We start from the raw sequence: 13,352 nt of genomic DNA, 5'->3' as shown, positions 1-13,352 counted from the left end.
ATTACAAATGGAAAGCTACTGTGTTTAATCCTGAAGCTAAGAATATGCTCTGCTTACTTACAGATTCCCAAGTATATGAAGGATAAGTGGGTAGAATGCCCAGGAGATGTTGGGAAGCTCAGAATTAACAAGTATGTACAGTGACGTTCATTTTTTCTTTTTCTTCTTTTGGTGTGTCAGTCATGTATGTAGTCACAATCTGTTATTTACTTTATCATAAGCTCTGCAGTTAAATGGATTTTAATTTTATTTTATTTAGGGCCCCAGGAAAGGTACCAACAGTTACATTCAAGTCCGCAGAAAACTTGATGGATAGCAAGACCCCAAGAGAACACAAATTCATTTTACACAGTGTAAAAGAACAAACTTTAGGGGTGTTTTCACATACAGTCGGTAAGTATTAGCTTTATCTGTTTAGCCCTCTGATATGTTTCCAACAGTATTTGATATGGTTATTTCATGTGTTGTGATTTTTTTCTTTATGAACAATTCTACTCATTTCAGGCAGTGGAAGCAGTGATGCTGTGGTTCCAGAGACAGAGAAACTGTTTATGGAAGGGCAGGTCATCCAGAAATTTGAGTGTCAGCCAGTTGGTTAGTGGTCTTATCAACGTAAAACATATTATCCAGGTATTGGATGAAATATATCTGATAAAAGCTTTGGCAAAAATGTGTAAAATGCATTGTGTTGAATTGTTATCATGAAATCATGATTTTGAGGGATAGATCTAAATTTCTGTCTTATTCTTTTTAGTGGATACATATTACTTGAACCAGAAGAGGGAAGCTGTGAAGAAGGCAGCCCAGCCATGTCGCCAGTCCAAGTTCATCCAGAGGCCTGTCACAGTCTACCGTCCTATTGCCGCTCACAAGCATACTGTAAGTTAGTTACTTATTAAACTATATTTTTCATATTAATTTGTATGTTTAGATTACTTGTTTCTAATTTATATAATGTTGATGTAGCATTATTATGTAACAAACATATATGCAATATGAGGTACATTATTGTAAGTTTATTCAACATATTTTTATGATTATTTAATAAATGAAAATAAGTTGAATAATACGTTTAATGTCCTTCTTATTAAACACTGAAATGTTATTGAGAACCATTCAAATGTTCACCTCAAAGGTGTGACCGTGCACCCGGCTTCAAACTACTTGAATTTCTTTCATATGACTTACCAAAGGCAACTCTAGAACCTGCAGAGGGCATCATCACAATTTTCCATGCTCTTTTGGGCCTATTTAATGAAGTTCATTAACTCACTTTGTCATTCTCAGTGGCACACTAGTCCCCTTTTCTGTTAATTTTTGCATTTCCACATGTAAACATAATCTATTATTCTAGAATGGTTCTCATTACAATGTAGTAGTCACCTTTAAATAATTTATAATCAAAATAATGTAATATGTATGAGTGTGTTCATGTTATTCCTGGGTTCCACTTTGAATGTATATTTGTATTTTTGGGAGCAGTGGTACTCTGCTAGTGTAATAAGTTTGAGCCATTATCATGCACATCATTGATAAGGAAAAGCAAAAATTGATGGAAAAAGTGCTTGTGTGATCAGGCCTTAAGCAGTGGCACAACACTCCTTTAAAGGCACCGTTGTAAAAGAACCATAACCACTGAAAGAGGAAGGAGAATTACCACATAGTCAATTTCTCTTGACCAAGTTTTGACGATGAATTCCAGATCGAGCCATTCCTATTACAGGTGTAAACCTTTGAATCACAGGTAGGGTACAAGTTTAGTATTAAAATTTCATCAGTGATATTTACATTAATAGTAATTTTTTAATATAATCTGGTTCCCCTTTTTTTTTTAAACTAGATTGAGGTAGAAGAACGTAAGAAAGCTGAGGGTAAAAAGGCTCGTGATGATAAGGACAAAGTCATGGAGATGCTCTTCGCTGCCTTTGAAAAACATCAGTACTATAACATCAAGGATCTGCAGAAAATTACACGTCAACCAATTGTAAGTTCTTTACGTATATATTTTAAACAAAGACAACTATTTTGCCCATCTTTTGGAGAGGGAAAGCATTCCTTTTGCATGTACGAAATTTGATTTAAACACCAGTATACTATCCAGTCTTTTTAAAGATTCACCGCCTTTGTCAAAATTACTTCAGACAGTATGAGACAAGATGCTTTCTTATATAGAATTTAAAGTAGAAATGTCATTTGAAAATATTTGCTTTTACTTTTTTAACAGTTGTCCTAATGAACATTCATCTCCTTATTTTTCTTTCTTTCTTCTTTCATCAGACTTATCTGAAGGAGATACTGAATGAAGTGTGCGATTACAATGTCAAGAACCCTCACAGGAACATGTGGGAATTAAAGCCCGAGTACCGGCATTATAAGGCTGACGAGGTAGAGGCTGCAGATGATCCTAATAGTGATTAAGGATTTGAACTTAGCAAAGGCATTATTATCATAAGGCTCTTCGTGATGAACTACCCTCACGCCATCGTTTCGTATTTTGTGTTATGGTATAGACAAAGAGTTGTTACTTTGTTTTTATTGTCTTTGGATTAGGAAGAGAGATCATTTTTTTTTTTTTACTTTTTTGGTAAATTTTATTAATGCTAGTATAAATTTAACTTTTTTTTAATTATTAATTGATGAAATTTATTATTGATTTCATAAAGATGGATTTGTGTAAGGATTCCTACTCAGCTCCATGTTAAACACATGCATTTCAAAGTATTAGGCTGTGGTATGATTTTTTTTATAAAGATTTCTGTGGTAATACTATTACAGTAAGGGATTTTAGCCTATATAAATGTTTGAAATTATTGAAGATCTTTTCTAGATATAATAAAAAAAAAAAAGGTTTGTTGCACTTTATTTTTTCCTTGTTAAATATCTATATAATTAAAATAATTTTATAAAGTGAATTATCCTTCATGTTCTTCTAATAAGGAATACAGTGAAGTTCAGTAACTTTTTTTATTACATGATCGCAAAGTTTAAATCACTTGTTCTCATTATTACCCTGAAAAACGGAGAGCTAATTTTTTCATTAGACTTAATTCTTGAAATGAAAGAAACCTAATATAACCAAATAATGAATTGTCATATAAAAGAATAATAAACTCCTCCAGACCACATAATTTTTTTGTATCTTGATGGGATTTTTCTGATCTTGGTGCATGGCCTCTGGTTAACTCACAGTGGAGCCCCCCCCCCCCCCCCCACACACACACATACACACACACACACACACACACACACAGAGAAAGAGAAAGAGACTGTTACATCTCTACAAAAATGGTAAGTAAAAAAATAAATCATTATGTTTATACCATTAACTACTATTAACTTGATTGCTCTAGGTGATTTGCTCTCACACTTGGCTGAAAGTCTAGGTATTGTAAAAATAAGTAACAGTGCATTACTTTTTCATATTTTTGCATTCCATTTTCTGTAATACATCCTGCACCACTATGTCATCCCTAGAGACAGCCCTCTCCCAGGCAGAGCTCACAGATGGTACGCCCCACCCTTCGTTTACTGGTGAAAGTAATGCAGGAGCCCTTTCTTGGTGCCAGCTAAGTCAATCTCCCTCCAAGCAATGTGTGCACTCATGATGAGATGTTCTCATCGCCCTCCACTTGGCAACAATTTCCTAAAACAAGACATTCCTATCACCATCGCAGCCAAATTTTAAAAAGATAAATGTCACTGTCACCTAGACCCAAAGGGTTAAATGTTTATCTAACAGTGAATAGAAAGGGATGAAAATAACTAGCATGAGGTAGGAGGATGTGCTGATAATTAAAGGCTAAACATCAGGAAGGTATGATTTTCTACAGTAGAAAAATGGTCCTCCCAGGGAACTTTTATTTTCCAATTCATCTTTGTATACTCTGGATGGAGGCTAATGGTAGTGTAAAACATCAAAAATAATTTCTTATCATCTTTTATAGCTTCTGCTTATCAATGCCCAGTTTTTATGGTTCTTTTCCCACCATGGGAAGGGTACAAAATTTCAGATGCTATTACAGAGACCACTACCGTGCAGAAGCTGGTGTAAGAGAATTCCAGAATAACTACTTCCAAGTTAAGTTAAGCCTAAACTTCAAGAAAGGGAGCATCACTTCCATACTATAGAACACCCTCAAGAGTGGCAAGATGATGTGCCTGCTGGATCTACCACACCTAAAATCTCTAAAAAGAACAAAACCAAGACAAATTGAGCCAAGAAACAGCTGCCCAGGTTTAATGGAGGGCCTTGTAGTTGTACATGCATTCTAAAGCCCCATACAGATGTACAGGTAATGCCCATTGAGCAATGACTGGTGAGTGGATATTTCACGCTTGCTTAGCAATGTTACCAGATCAAGCAGTCCCAAGCAGCCATCACCTACCACAGGGCATCTGTGTTGTTGTCCACATGGGTGATGGGAACACTGCAGACCGAGCTGTGATGAGGTAGTGACCATAGTGGATATCCGACAATCAACCTAGCAGGTGGTGCCTCAACAATGGGCACAACCATTTCATGGTTTGTGCATTGTTTCCCTGCTTGTGATGTCATCTACACTTGTGCCTTCCAAACACACTCTAAATATTGGTTTAGAATATTATTTGCCCATTCATCTGGATGGGGCCTAAGTTGCAAGATAATAAGAGTAAGGTGGCCAGTTCCTTTCTGGCCTGTCTTCAACAACAATTCACTTATATTCTGACTTCAGAATCCCTACTTAAGGAAAACCACTGTCAAAAACCCATAGAGACTCCATTGGCCTTGTCAAAAACCCATAGAGACTCCATTGGCCTTAACAAAATTGGAGGCTTTGCCTCTAATTTCACATCTAATTACATATAGATGACTACACTTGTACTAAGTCACTAACGACCCAGTTATGAGTTCTGCCTGTCTCGCCATTTCACCTTTTTCATTGATTTAATTTTTTTTTTTTTTACGTTATCTTATATTGCTGTTACTAATGCCTATAGCATAATAGTAATTACAATGACTATAATAAAACTAACACCATCATTATTCATAGCATTAGTTACAAAAAAAAAAAAAAAAAAAAAAAAAAAAAAAAAAAAAAAAAAAAAAAAAAAAAAATCCTGCAAACTCAAGGAAAGGTGAAATCAGACAAGGTCACAAGGTCTACTAATTGACTCCTTTGTGGCTAAGCATTTCCAAAGCCATCTATGTGCAGAGACATTTCACAAAATATATATATATATATATATATATATATATATATAATAATAATGAGCACAACACTTTCCCAGTTACCTTGATTTAAAAAGTTGGAGTGGGAGAGGTGATGGTCACACTTTGACATGCATGGCTACATTATCTCAGTTGTTTCAAAACAAGCACTGTAACTGCCTACAAGTTTCCAAGTGTCATCTTCCAAAGCTGCTGCAGAAGCTGTGAAAGAATCAACCTAGAAGCAGCATTAACACCAACAATGCAAACTGCACACCTTACCAGCCTCCCTACAGGCTAGACCTTGTTTCTTGCAACTTCATTCTCCTCAGGCCAAAGAGGAGATTCAGTGAGGCTTTCCGAAACCTGAAGCTGCTTCTGTCGGAGTATACTTGGTCATGGAGACTGGAGAAGTATCATTGAAGGGGAGGGGGATATTATTTTTTTTTGTATGGACCTTTGTAGTAAAGCATTTTTCTTTTTTTCCTTTACTGACTAGATGAAGTTATATAACACCGAGGGTAATGGGCACTAAATGCATTCTTCTCAATAGCCTGATTATTTGGCCATAACTTGGCCTTTTCATATGAGGCCTAATCAGACAAAAGTGACTGTTGGCTGTGGTAAATTTTACTGTTGTTTGCACTTCAGAAAAAGGATATTTACTGAACTGACAGGCTTCATATTGGATACACATCCTCCTCAAGAAAGGACTCTACATATCTGTAAATAATTAAGAGATGTGCCTACTAATAAATTTATCATTGATTATGTAACAAATTTATTTTCTGACAACTGAATATACATGAACAAGACAGACATAAAAAAAATGCCAATAAAGAATATAGATATATTTATAACTCATTTACATTCCGGAGGATACAAGTTTTGATCCTATAGTGGTACTGTGTCCACAGTAATAAGCCTAAAATAAGGAAAACTGGAAGCTGATGATAAATACCTGTTTGGACCATTGTCTTTAGAAAACCCATGAATAACAGTAAACATATTGCAATTTAATGATTTGCTATAGAAACAAAGGTTAACTGGTATCACAGAGCTTACTTGGGGAATCATAATATTTTTTACATGTAAATATTCATTAAAAACTATGTCAAATATCAAAATATATTTGATTTAAGTTTACTATACATTTTCTCTATAAATTATATTTCACAGTGTTGGTGTACAAACGTAATTTACGTTGATTTTCAAGAATCTTTATACATTTCCCAACCCCCCCCCAATCCCTTACCCGTTGTTGTCGTGGGGGGCTTAGGAGGCGGAGACTAGGACCCAATGCTGGGGAACTCCCCAACCTTGGGACTCAGCCCTCGACTCAATAAATTTTGCATGGTCTTTTTTTTTTCCCCTCCTACTTTTTTCGTTTCTGTCCCTTCACCAACCCCTTCTACTATCCACTTCCTAAGGTGTGAGAGCTGTGCTGAAAGGATGAAAGGCTGACTTTGCGCCAGTCCTGAACGGCCTGAGGGAGCCATGGGCACGGTATTCCCCTGCTTTAGTTGTCTAGCCCTTACCCCTAAAGGGACACTGAGGGGTGGACCGTTTCTCTCCCCAACATACTCCAGGCTTATCATGGCCAACAATGAAGATTTTATACCATTATTAGATAGCACATTTATTTTACTTTTAACCATTAACCATTAACCATTAACCATACCATTATTAGAGGCAATGAGGCTTGCCTCTTCATCAAATAGCTCCACCAATTCAAACTCGCCCGATTCCCTGACCCCAGGCTCTCCTTTGACCACGGCTCTGAACACTACAACTAATACCCCCTCCTCAATGCCTACTAGTACAGTATCCACCCTAATCAACACCCCAGGAGACATTTCTACTCCCAACATGCTCAACTTCAACAACTATACCCCCACAACCTTCTTCATCAACTACCCCATCCTCCCTTATTACTACCTTACAACCTTATTGTCCACCTCCCCATAACACTACCTCTCTCAACACTACTCCCTCTTCCACATGCCCCCGTCCTTCTACTACCCCCATCTCTACAAAATTCTTAAATAATCTATTTAGCCCAGCCAAATGGGACCGATTTTTCGTGATCCCTCCCACAGCTTCTCACACTTTCTGCTTTGACAACCTGTTTTTATTCCTCAAATGCATATACATCCTTCACTTGATCTAACCCCTATACGTTACCATACCCAACCTTAACCCATTTACTCGTAAATTCCTTTGCCCAGCTTTGACAACTAATCACTAACTCAACCACCTTCAATACCATTTACTATAGTGCTACATGACCTTAGATGTCTAGCACATTTATTTTGCTTTTAACCATTAACCATTAACATTTCTACACATCAGCAGTGAGATGGTTTTCTCCACAACTTACAGCAACAAGCCTGAAAAGAAAATTGAAGAAGTTAAAGAAATTTGTTATAAACATTCCCAACTCCTGTTTGTTTAATTTGTTTCACTGAAGCTAAATTTGGTTTATGGTATTTCAAGAGCTTGATTTCACATAATGGACAATTAATATAAATGCATATAATGGAGCAAAACTATTTAATATACAAGAGAATACAACATGCATCTAGTTGTATTTAGATGTATCTAGTTGTACAAATAATACAAAGACAATAATACATCATATTACAATCTAATAGAAGGTATGATGTATGGAGGAGGACTTTGGGGGAGGATAAGAAGGGTTAGGACTGGCTACATGAAATATGACATGGAGCAGGGTTCTTCAAATTTTGTCATCATAACCTTTTTTTGATTTTGTACACATTCACAGCTCAGTATGTCCATTCTAACATATTTATATGCAGACTCAGACTCATTCGCTCTCACACTCACTCCATCATCATCATCATCGTCATCTTCAACATCATGAGGCGACCCACTGAAGATGAGCATGTGACCTGGTACTTGGTTGCGACCTGTACTTTGAAGAACCCTGCCACAGAGTGCCAGAATTACTAAATCACACTCACACAAAGTTTCATTCACAAGAAAGAGGCAGGAAACATGACTATATGGTTGGCTCTGGTAGAGGAGGTCTGACTAAGGGAACTGGGGAATAAGGATATACCAGATATACTAGTGGATACATATTTCTCACTTATAGTGCAAAAAAAAGTGTGGGGAGTATGCTAGTTTTTGAAACTGACCACTGATGACTTAGCAAGCCATAATAATAGTGAATAGGACTGGATAGGACATCATCCTGCTCTCAATGGGTTAAACGTATCCCTCCACCTATTGTTTTAGTTTGAAGAGAGACAAACAAAACACTCCATGCACTCACCGTGCTTGTATAAGGAGGTTGTGGTTTTCCTATGCAGAAATACCATTGTCATTCTTCCGGCTGTCAACAAAGTCACTCTGCACCACCTGAAGAATTAAAAAAAAAAAAAAGATTTTTTGGGGGTCAAAATTAAAATAGATAGCATTTTAGGATCACAACAAATGGATTTCAAATAAAAATAGTATACAATTTAATTCCTGTGAAGACTGCAACACTGTAGATGGAAGTTTAAGATCTTAACAAAATCATTTTGACTGCTTTACTTCTAAAAATTAAATGGGTCCACACTGCCCTGTAAAATAACTACTGGCTACTGGCATTTTATCAACTATACATGTGTCCCAATCACTGTGAAAAATACACATAATCTTTGAGGAAGAAAGAATAAGCATCTTCTGAAAACATTTTCATAGTTGTCAGTGAGGAAGAAACTATTCAAGGAAGCTACTGAATCAGGCAACTTGTTTTTCACTGTTTTCACTGTAGTCATTTCTTAATTTTAACATGCAATTTCACTGTGTAGCTTTTCTCTCTAAGCCACCTTAAGAATAATTTTTAATTACCCCTGTCTTGTTCCTAATTTCCACTAACTTAAATCAGTAATCTTACCTTCCACATATCTCCAGAGATTATAACTGCTAAACCTGGCAACTGTTAGATATGACCGAATCCTCCTCAGAATGTCTGGTGTCAACTGTGCCTGGATGTGATTAACAGCCACAGAGACTTCGAAGTTACTTGGCTGCAATCTCTTCTCTGCATGAATGAAAATGATAAAATCGATGTAATTTTCCAATTTTATACAAAACATACTCTCTCATTTTTTTTTTTTTTTTTTTTTTTTTATACTATAGTAGTCCTAATAGGAATAGTTAGAACCAATAATCAAAATCAAGAAACACTATGGGTCATCGCTCTTCCCTCTGAGAATATGATGACTGGAATATTGGTAAACTGCTCCAGCTTGTGATACTGGAAGTCATAATCAACCTTTTGCCAGTGAACAGCATTGCCCATGGCTGTCAGGTTCTACACTCGGGTATCCAACTACCCAGCTGTCAGGGCAGTCTCATCCAGAACAGGGTGTGTGTGTTGACTCAGCCGATGAGACAATTTGATTGGTAGTCCTATCTGCAAAACATAGGGGAAAAGAATTATGGATTTGAAGGTTAATGAAACATTACTGTTCCTGAGTCTCCCCCCATAGAATATATTTGAGTAATTTCTCATAATGCACACCTGTTGCATTCAAAGTTCCCACTTTACATAAAACTTAAATGCCTGACTATACAAACAGGCAAGGTACAGTAGAACAGGGACTCAGCAGAACTATGATTAATTAATAAAACCCTCTACCCAGGCCAGGAGATAACTCAAAACTTGTTGTCCATTAGAACCAACAAGTACAGTATATTTAAAGGTCAAAGCTATGTTTAGTAAATATATTTCAGACCTTATGAACTTTCCATAGCTTAAGCTGGCATTTTAGAAATGTAAAGATGCAAAAGTAGACTGGCATCACTCGTCTTCTTTGGTACAAATTTAACCTTATTCATGTAATTTAAGGTTACTGGAAAGAATTGCAACTGAGTAACAAAGCAGCTAAGTAACTGGTAGAGACTGTTTGTGTGCTGCTCTTGGTGACTTTTGCTTATACCTGACACATTCATACTGTACTTTCCTAATGCAATAACGTTCTGAATAAAAAGGGAGAAATGTTAAAAATGTCTGATTCTCCTAGATGGGATATCAACCTATGCAGCAGGAATTTCAGCTAGAATGAAAAATAAAACATGATTATTTCATGTAAAAATGATCAAACACTGTCTTGTATTTATTACTATTACCATTAAAAAAAAATAATAATAATCCATTCTTTGAAAATCATGACATGAATACTTAACCCAATGCTGGTGGGAAACTTGTAATGTCCACTGCAATCTATTTTGGGAATTGGGCTAACACACAGATGACTTCACAGGTGTTCATATTAAGGGCACAATTAGTAGGGTTACATCACCTCAATTAAATTTCCCTTTTCAGGAAAAATGTCTTTTTTCCAATGTTATTAGTATCAATACTTCGTGCTATTACTGACATTTTGATCATTATAATGCTATTAACAGTACTAATAGCATATTAAACTAAAATGAATATTTCCAAATATCAAGGAAAAGGGGTAAACAGTTGATATTGGTAGGACTAGTAATCAACTCCTTAGTAACTAGGCACTTATGGAGCCATCTTTATGTAAATACGATAAATATACTAAAATCACAGTAGACATGATGTGCATACCTGCGACCCTTGGCTGCACAGAGTTAAACTACAGATCACATTTCACATTCCCAGGAACAGACACCAGCATTTCACAATATCCTACCTGTCTTTAAAGTATACAGACGAAAGAGGCACACCATCACTACAGCAGCAAGGGCACCTCCTAAGAAAGCCTCTTCTTTTCTTTCCCTCACATCTACTACTGTCCCAATGGCCTTGTCACTCCCTGTAACTTCAGCTGGGAGGAGTGGGTTCGTATGGACCATCTTGGGAGCAGTCAAACCATGTAGCCTGAAAATATTAGTTTTGTTCTTTAACCCAATGCCACTAGGCACCAAGGAGACAAGTAGTAGACTGAGTGACCCCAATAGTTTTCCAAATTCCTTGAGTTTCGGGTTATTTACTGGCGTTATTAATATCGTTGCTGTTATCATTATGATAGGCATTATAATCAATATTATGTTTTAAACATTACAAATAGCAATAGAAAATAAGATAATATTTTCAAAAGTCAAACTAAAGGGTAAACAGGTATTAATCCTTGGTAACTAAGCACTCGTGGAGCCAATTAATAACTCAACTCACAGTGGGCATTGCTTTGCGCAACTAATATAAAAAAATCGATGAAGTGGTGTGGAATAGAGTGGCAAGGTAGTTAGCACCGTATCAGGTGTTAACAGAGAGAAGCGTTCAATTTCCTCACTGAAATTTTTGTCTATGATGATAATTCATAATTTTATACGTTACCATGTGATATATCAAAACTGGGGATTCAGAATAAAAAGAGAAAAAGAGGAAAAGAAGAAGAAGAAATCACCGAACAAAAAACACGTAAAACAAAGAACACAAAAAGAAAGAAAAGAAAAAGAAGATAAAGTTAGGAAGGAGCGAGACGGAGGCGGGCAACCAGCAACATCTTCCACGTACATAAATTCCCTCATTAAGCGTCACTGTTGCCATTCTTCCTTAGTGAAGGGTCTATTGAAAAGATTCCTACAGTCTCAGTGGCATCATTCAAGGGAAAAGTTCTAGAAAAAAAAGACAATGGTTATCAATATTATGATGATATATCGCTGAAAGAATGGTGTTTTTTGATAACAGGTTTTCATAAACACACCTATGAGTTAAATGGGAAGCTTCATCAATATTCGTAATAATTATCGAAAAAACACATTCAAGGCAATAAAAAACAGGAATTAATCATTTATTCTATCTTTATCTGTCTTTCTAAGTGAAGATTCCAGACATTCTTTATAATCACTTCACGTAGATTGATCACGATGAGAAAGTGGGCTTTTGGGGACTGTCCTCTATTTTAGAAAATCGTATGCCAATTTCTTTTAATTATCAATCTTTACCTATTTTTCCTTTGCAATTTCACATTCACACTCTTTCATCCTTGCCAATAAAGTATTTAATACTTATTATTTTCATCCTTATTCATTACCTGGTCCAACATTTGTGGAAAAAAAAAGTAAAAAGAAAAAAGAAAAACAATAATATCCACTTAAAATGTCTTTTATGTGATGTAAGATTTTTTTTTTTTTTTTTTTTTTTTTTTTTATACAGCTGGCCGAATAAATTCGCTGCCTCCCAAAAATGATCGAGTTGGGATTTTATCTAGTAACACTAGTGCATTCAGATATATTCACACACACACACACACCTTGATCTTTAAAAAAAAGAAAAGAAAAGAAAACGACTCATAGCTTAATATTTGAAATGAAATGCATAAGAAAGTACACTAATCTTTCAAAAGAATGCTGAACACCTCATTTATACTTCTTACAGTTTACATTCAAAGGATGAATGTTCTTGAAATTATTATAACAATCATAAAAAAATAAATGGAATATAAAAGCATATAAACATACGATAACTGTCTTTTGCCTATAATTACTTTTCCCTCTCCATAACATTTAAAAGTTGATTACAATTTACCTTAATGTTTGTCTACGAATCTAACAAAAAAAAAAAAAAAAAAAAAAAAAAATCGTTTCATTAAGAAATAGTTGTGGAACATACGTTATATAGTAATAATATTAATAGTTATATAATTCATTAATACTCATTGAACATCGAAGAACGGTTGATAACCACGCTACTTTCACGTCCGTCACTTAGTTGCAGGCCAAATTACGCCTAAATTGTTTTCGATGCTACCCCCTCCCCCATCTTTTGCTCGTTGGCGTGGGGGGGGGGGGGGTAGGAGATTGAGAATAATGCCCAATGCTGATTTCTCCTACCTTGGGCCTCAGCCCTCGGTAGTAGACATAGTATTCCTTTGGTTAACTATCTAGCCCTTACTCCTCATGAGGGGTGGATCTTTGATCTTCCCTACATATTTTAGGCTTAAAATAGCCATTAATGAAGATTTTGTACCCTTATTAGGGCCAATGAGGCTTGCTCCTTTATCATCTGAATCTAACTCCTCGGGTTTACCGACCCCTGACTCTCCTTCGATCACGGCTCTGACATGTGCTCTCAACTTGACCCATCCCATATCATCTACCCAGGTTATAATTTAACCTTCAAAAGACTCCCCTTTCCTTACGTCCAATATCTTCCAGACCAAATCTTGCA

General features: G+C 36.0%; 1 protein-coding gene and 1 long non-coding RNA gene across 2 annotated transcripts in view; one reads left to right on the top strand and one right to left on the bottom strand.

The window, feature by feature from the left end:
* Positions 1-2,850, top strand: part of LOC125032920 (general transcription factor IIF subunit 2-like) — a 53,585-nt gene extending 50,735 nt beyond the window's left edge. Inside the window, exons 2-7 of the mRNA XM_047624315.1 lie at positions 64-131; positions 260-393; positions 505-594; positions 755-879; positions 1,841-1,984; positions 2,278-2,850. Coding sequence (XP_047480271.1) covers positions 64-131; positions 260-393; positions 505-594; positions 755-879; positions 1,841-1,984; positions 2,278-2,418 — 702 coding nt within the window. The 3' untranslated portion in view covers positions 2,419-2,850. The remainder of the gene's footprint in view (positions 1-63; positions 132-259; positions 394-504; positions 595-754; positions 880-1,840; positions 1,985-2,277) is intronic.
* Positions 2,851-7,408: 4,558 nt separating this feature from the next.
* On the bottom strand, positions 7,409-9,618 carry LOC125032923. Its single transcript, XR_007115569.1, has 4 exons — positions 9,480-9,618; positions 9,099-9,245; positions 8,490-8,575; positions 7,409-7,578 (listed from the first exon to the last, which is right to left on the bottom strand). It is a non-coding gene; the product is annotated as an uncharacterized LOC125032923 (long non-coding RNA).
* Positions 9,619-13,352: the final 3,734 nt, after the last annotated feature.

This window comes from Penaeus chinensis, chromosome 15 (genome assembly GCF_019202785.1).
Source record: "Penaeus chinensis breed Huanghai No. 1 chromosome 15, ASM1920278v2, whole genome shotgun sequence".
NCBI classification, from domain to species: domain Eukaryota; kingdom Metazoa; phylum Arthropoda; class Malacostraca; order Decapoda; family Penaeidae; genus Penaeus; species Penaeus chinensis.
Note: the sequence above shows the minus strand (reverse complement) of the source record. Positions and strands in the feature narration are given on the sequence as shown.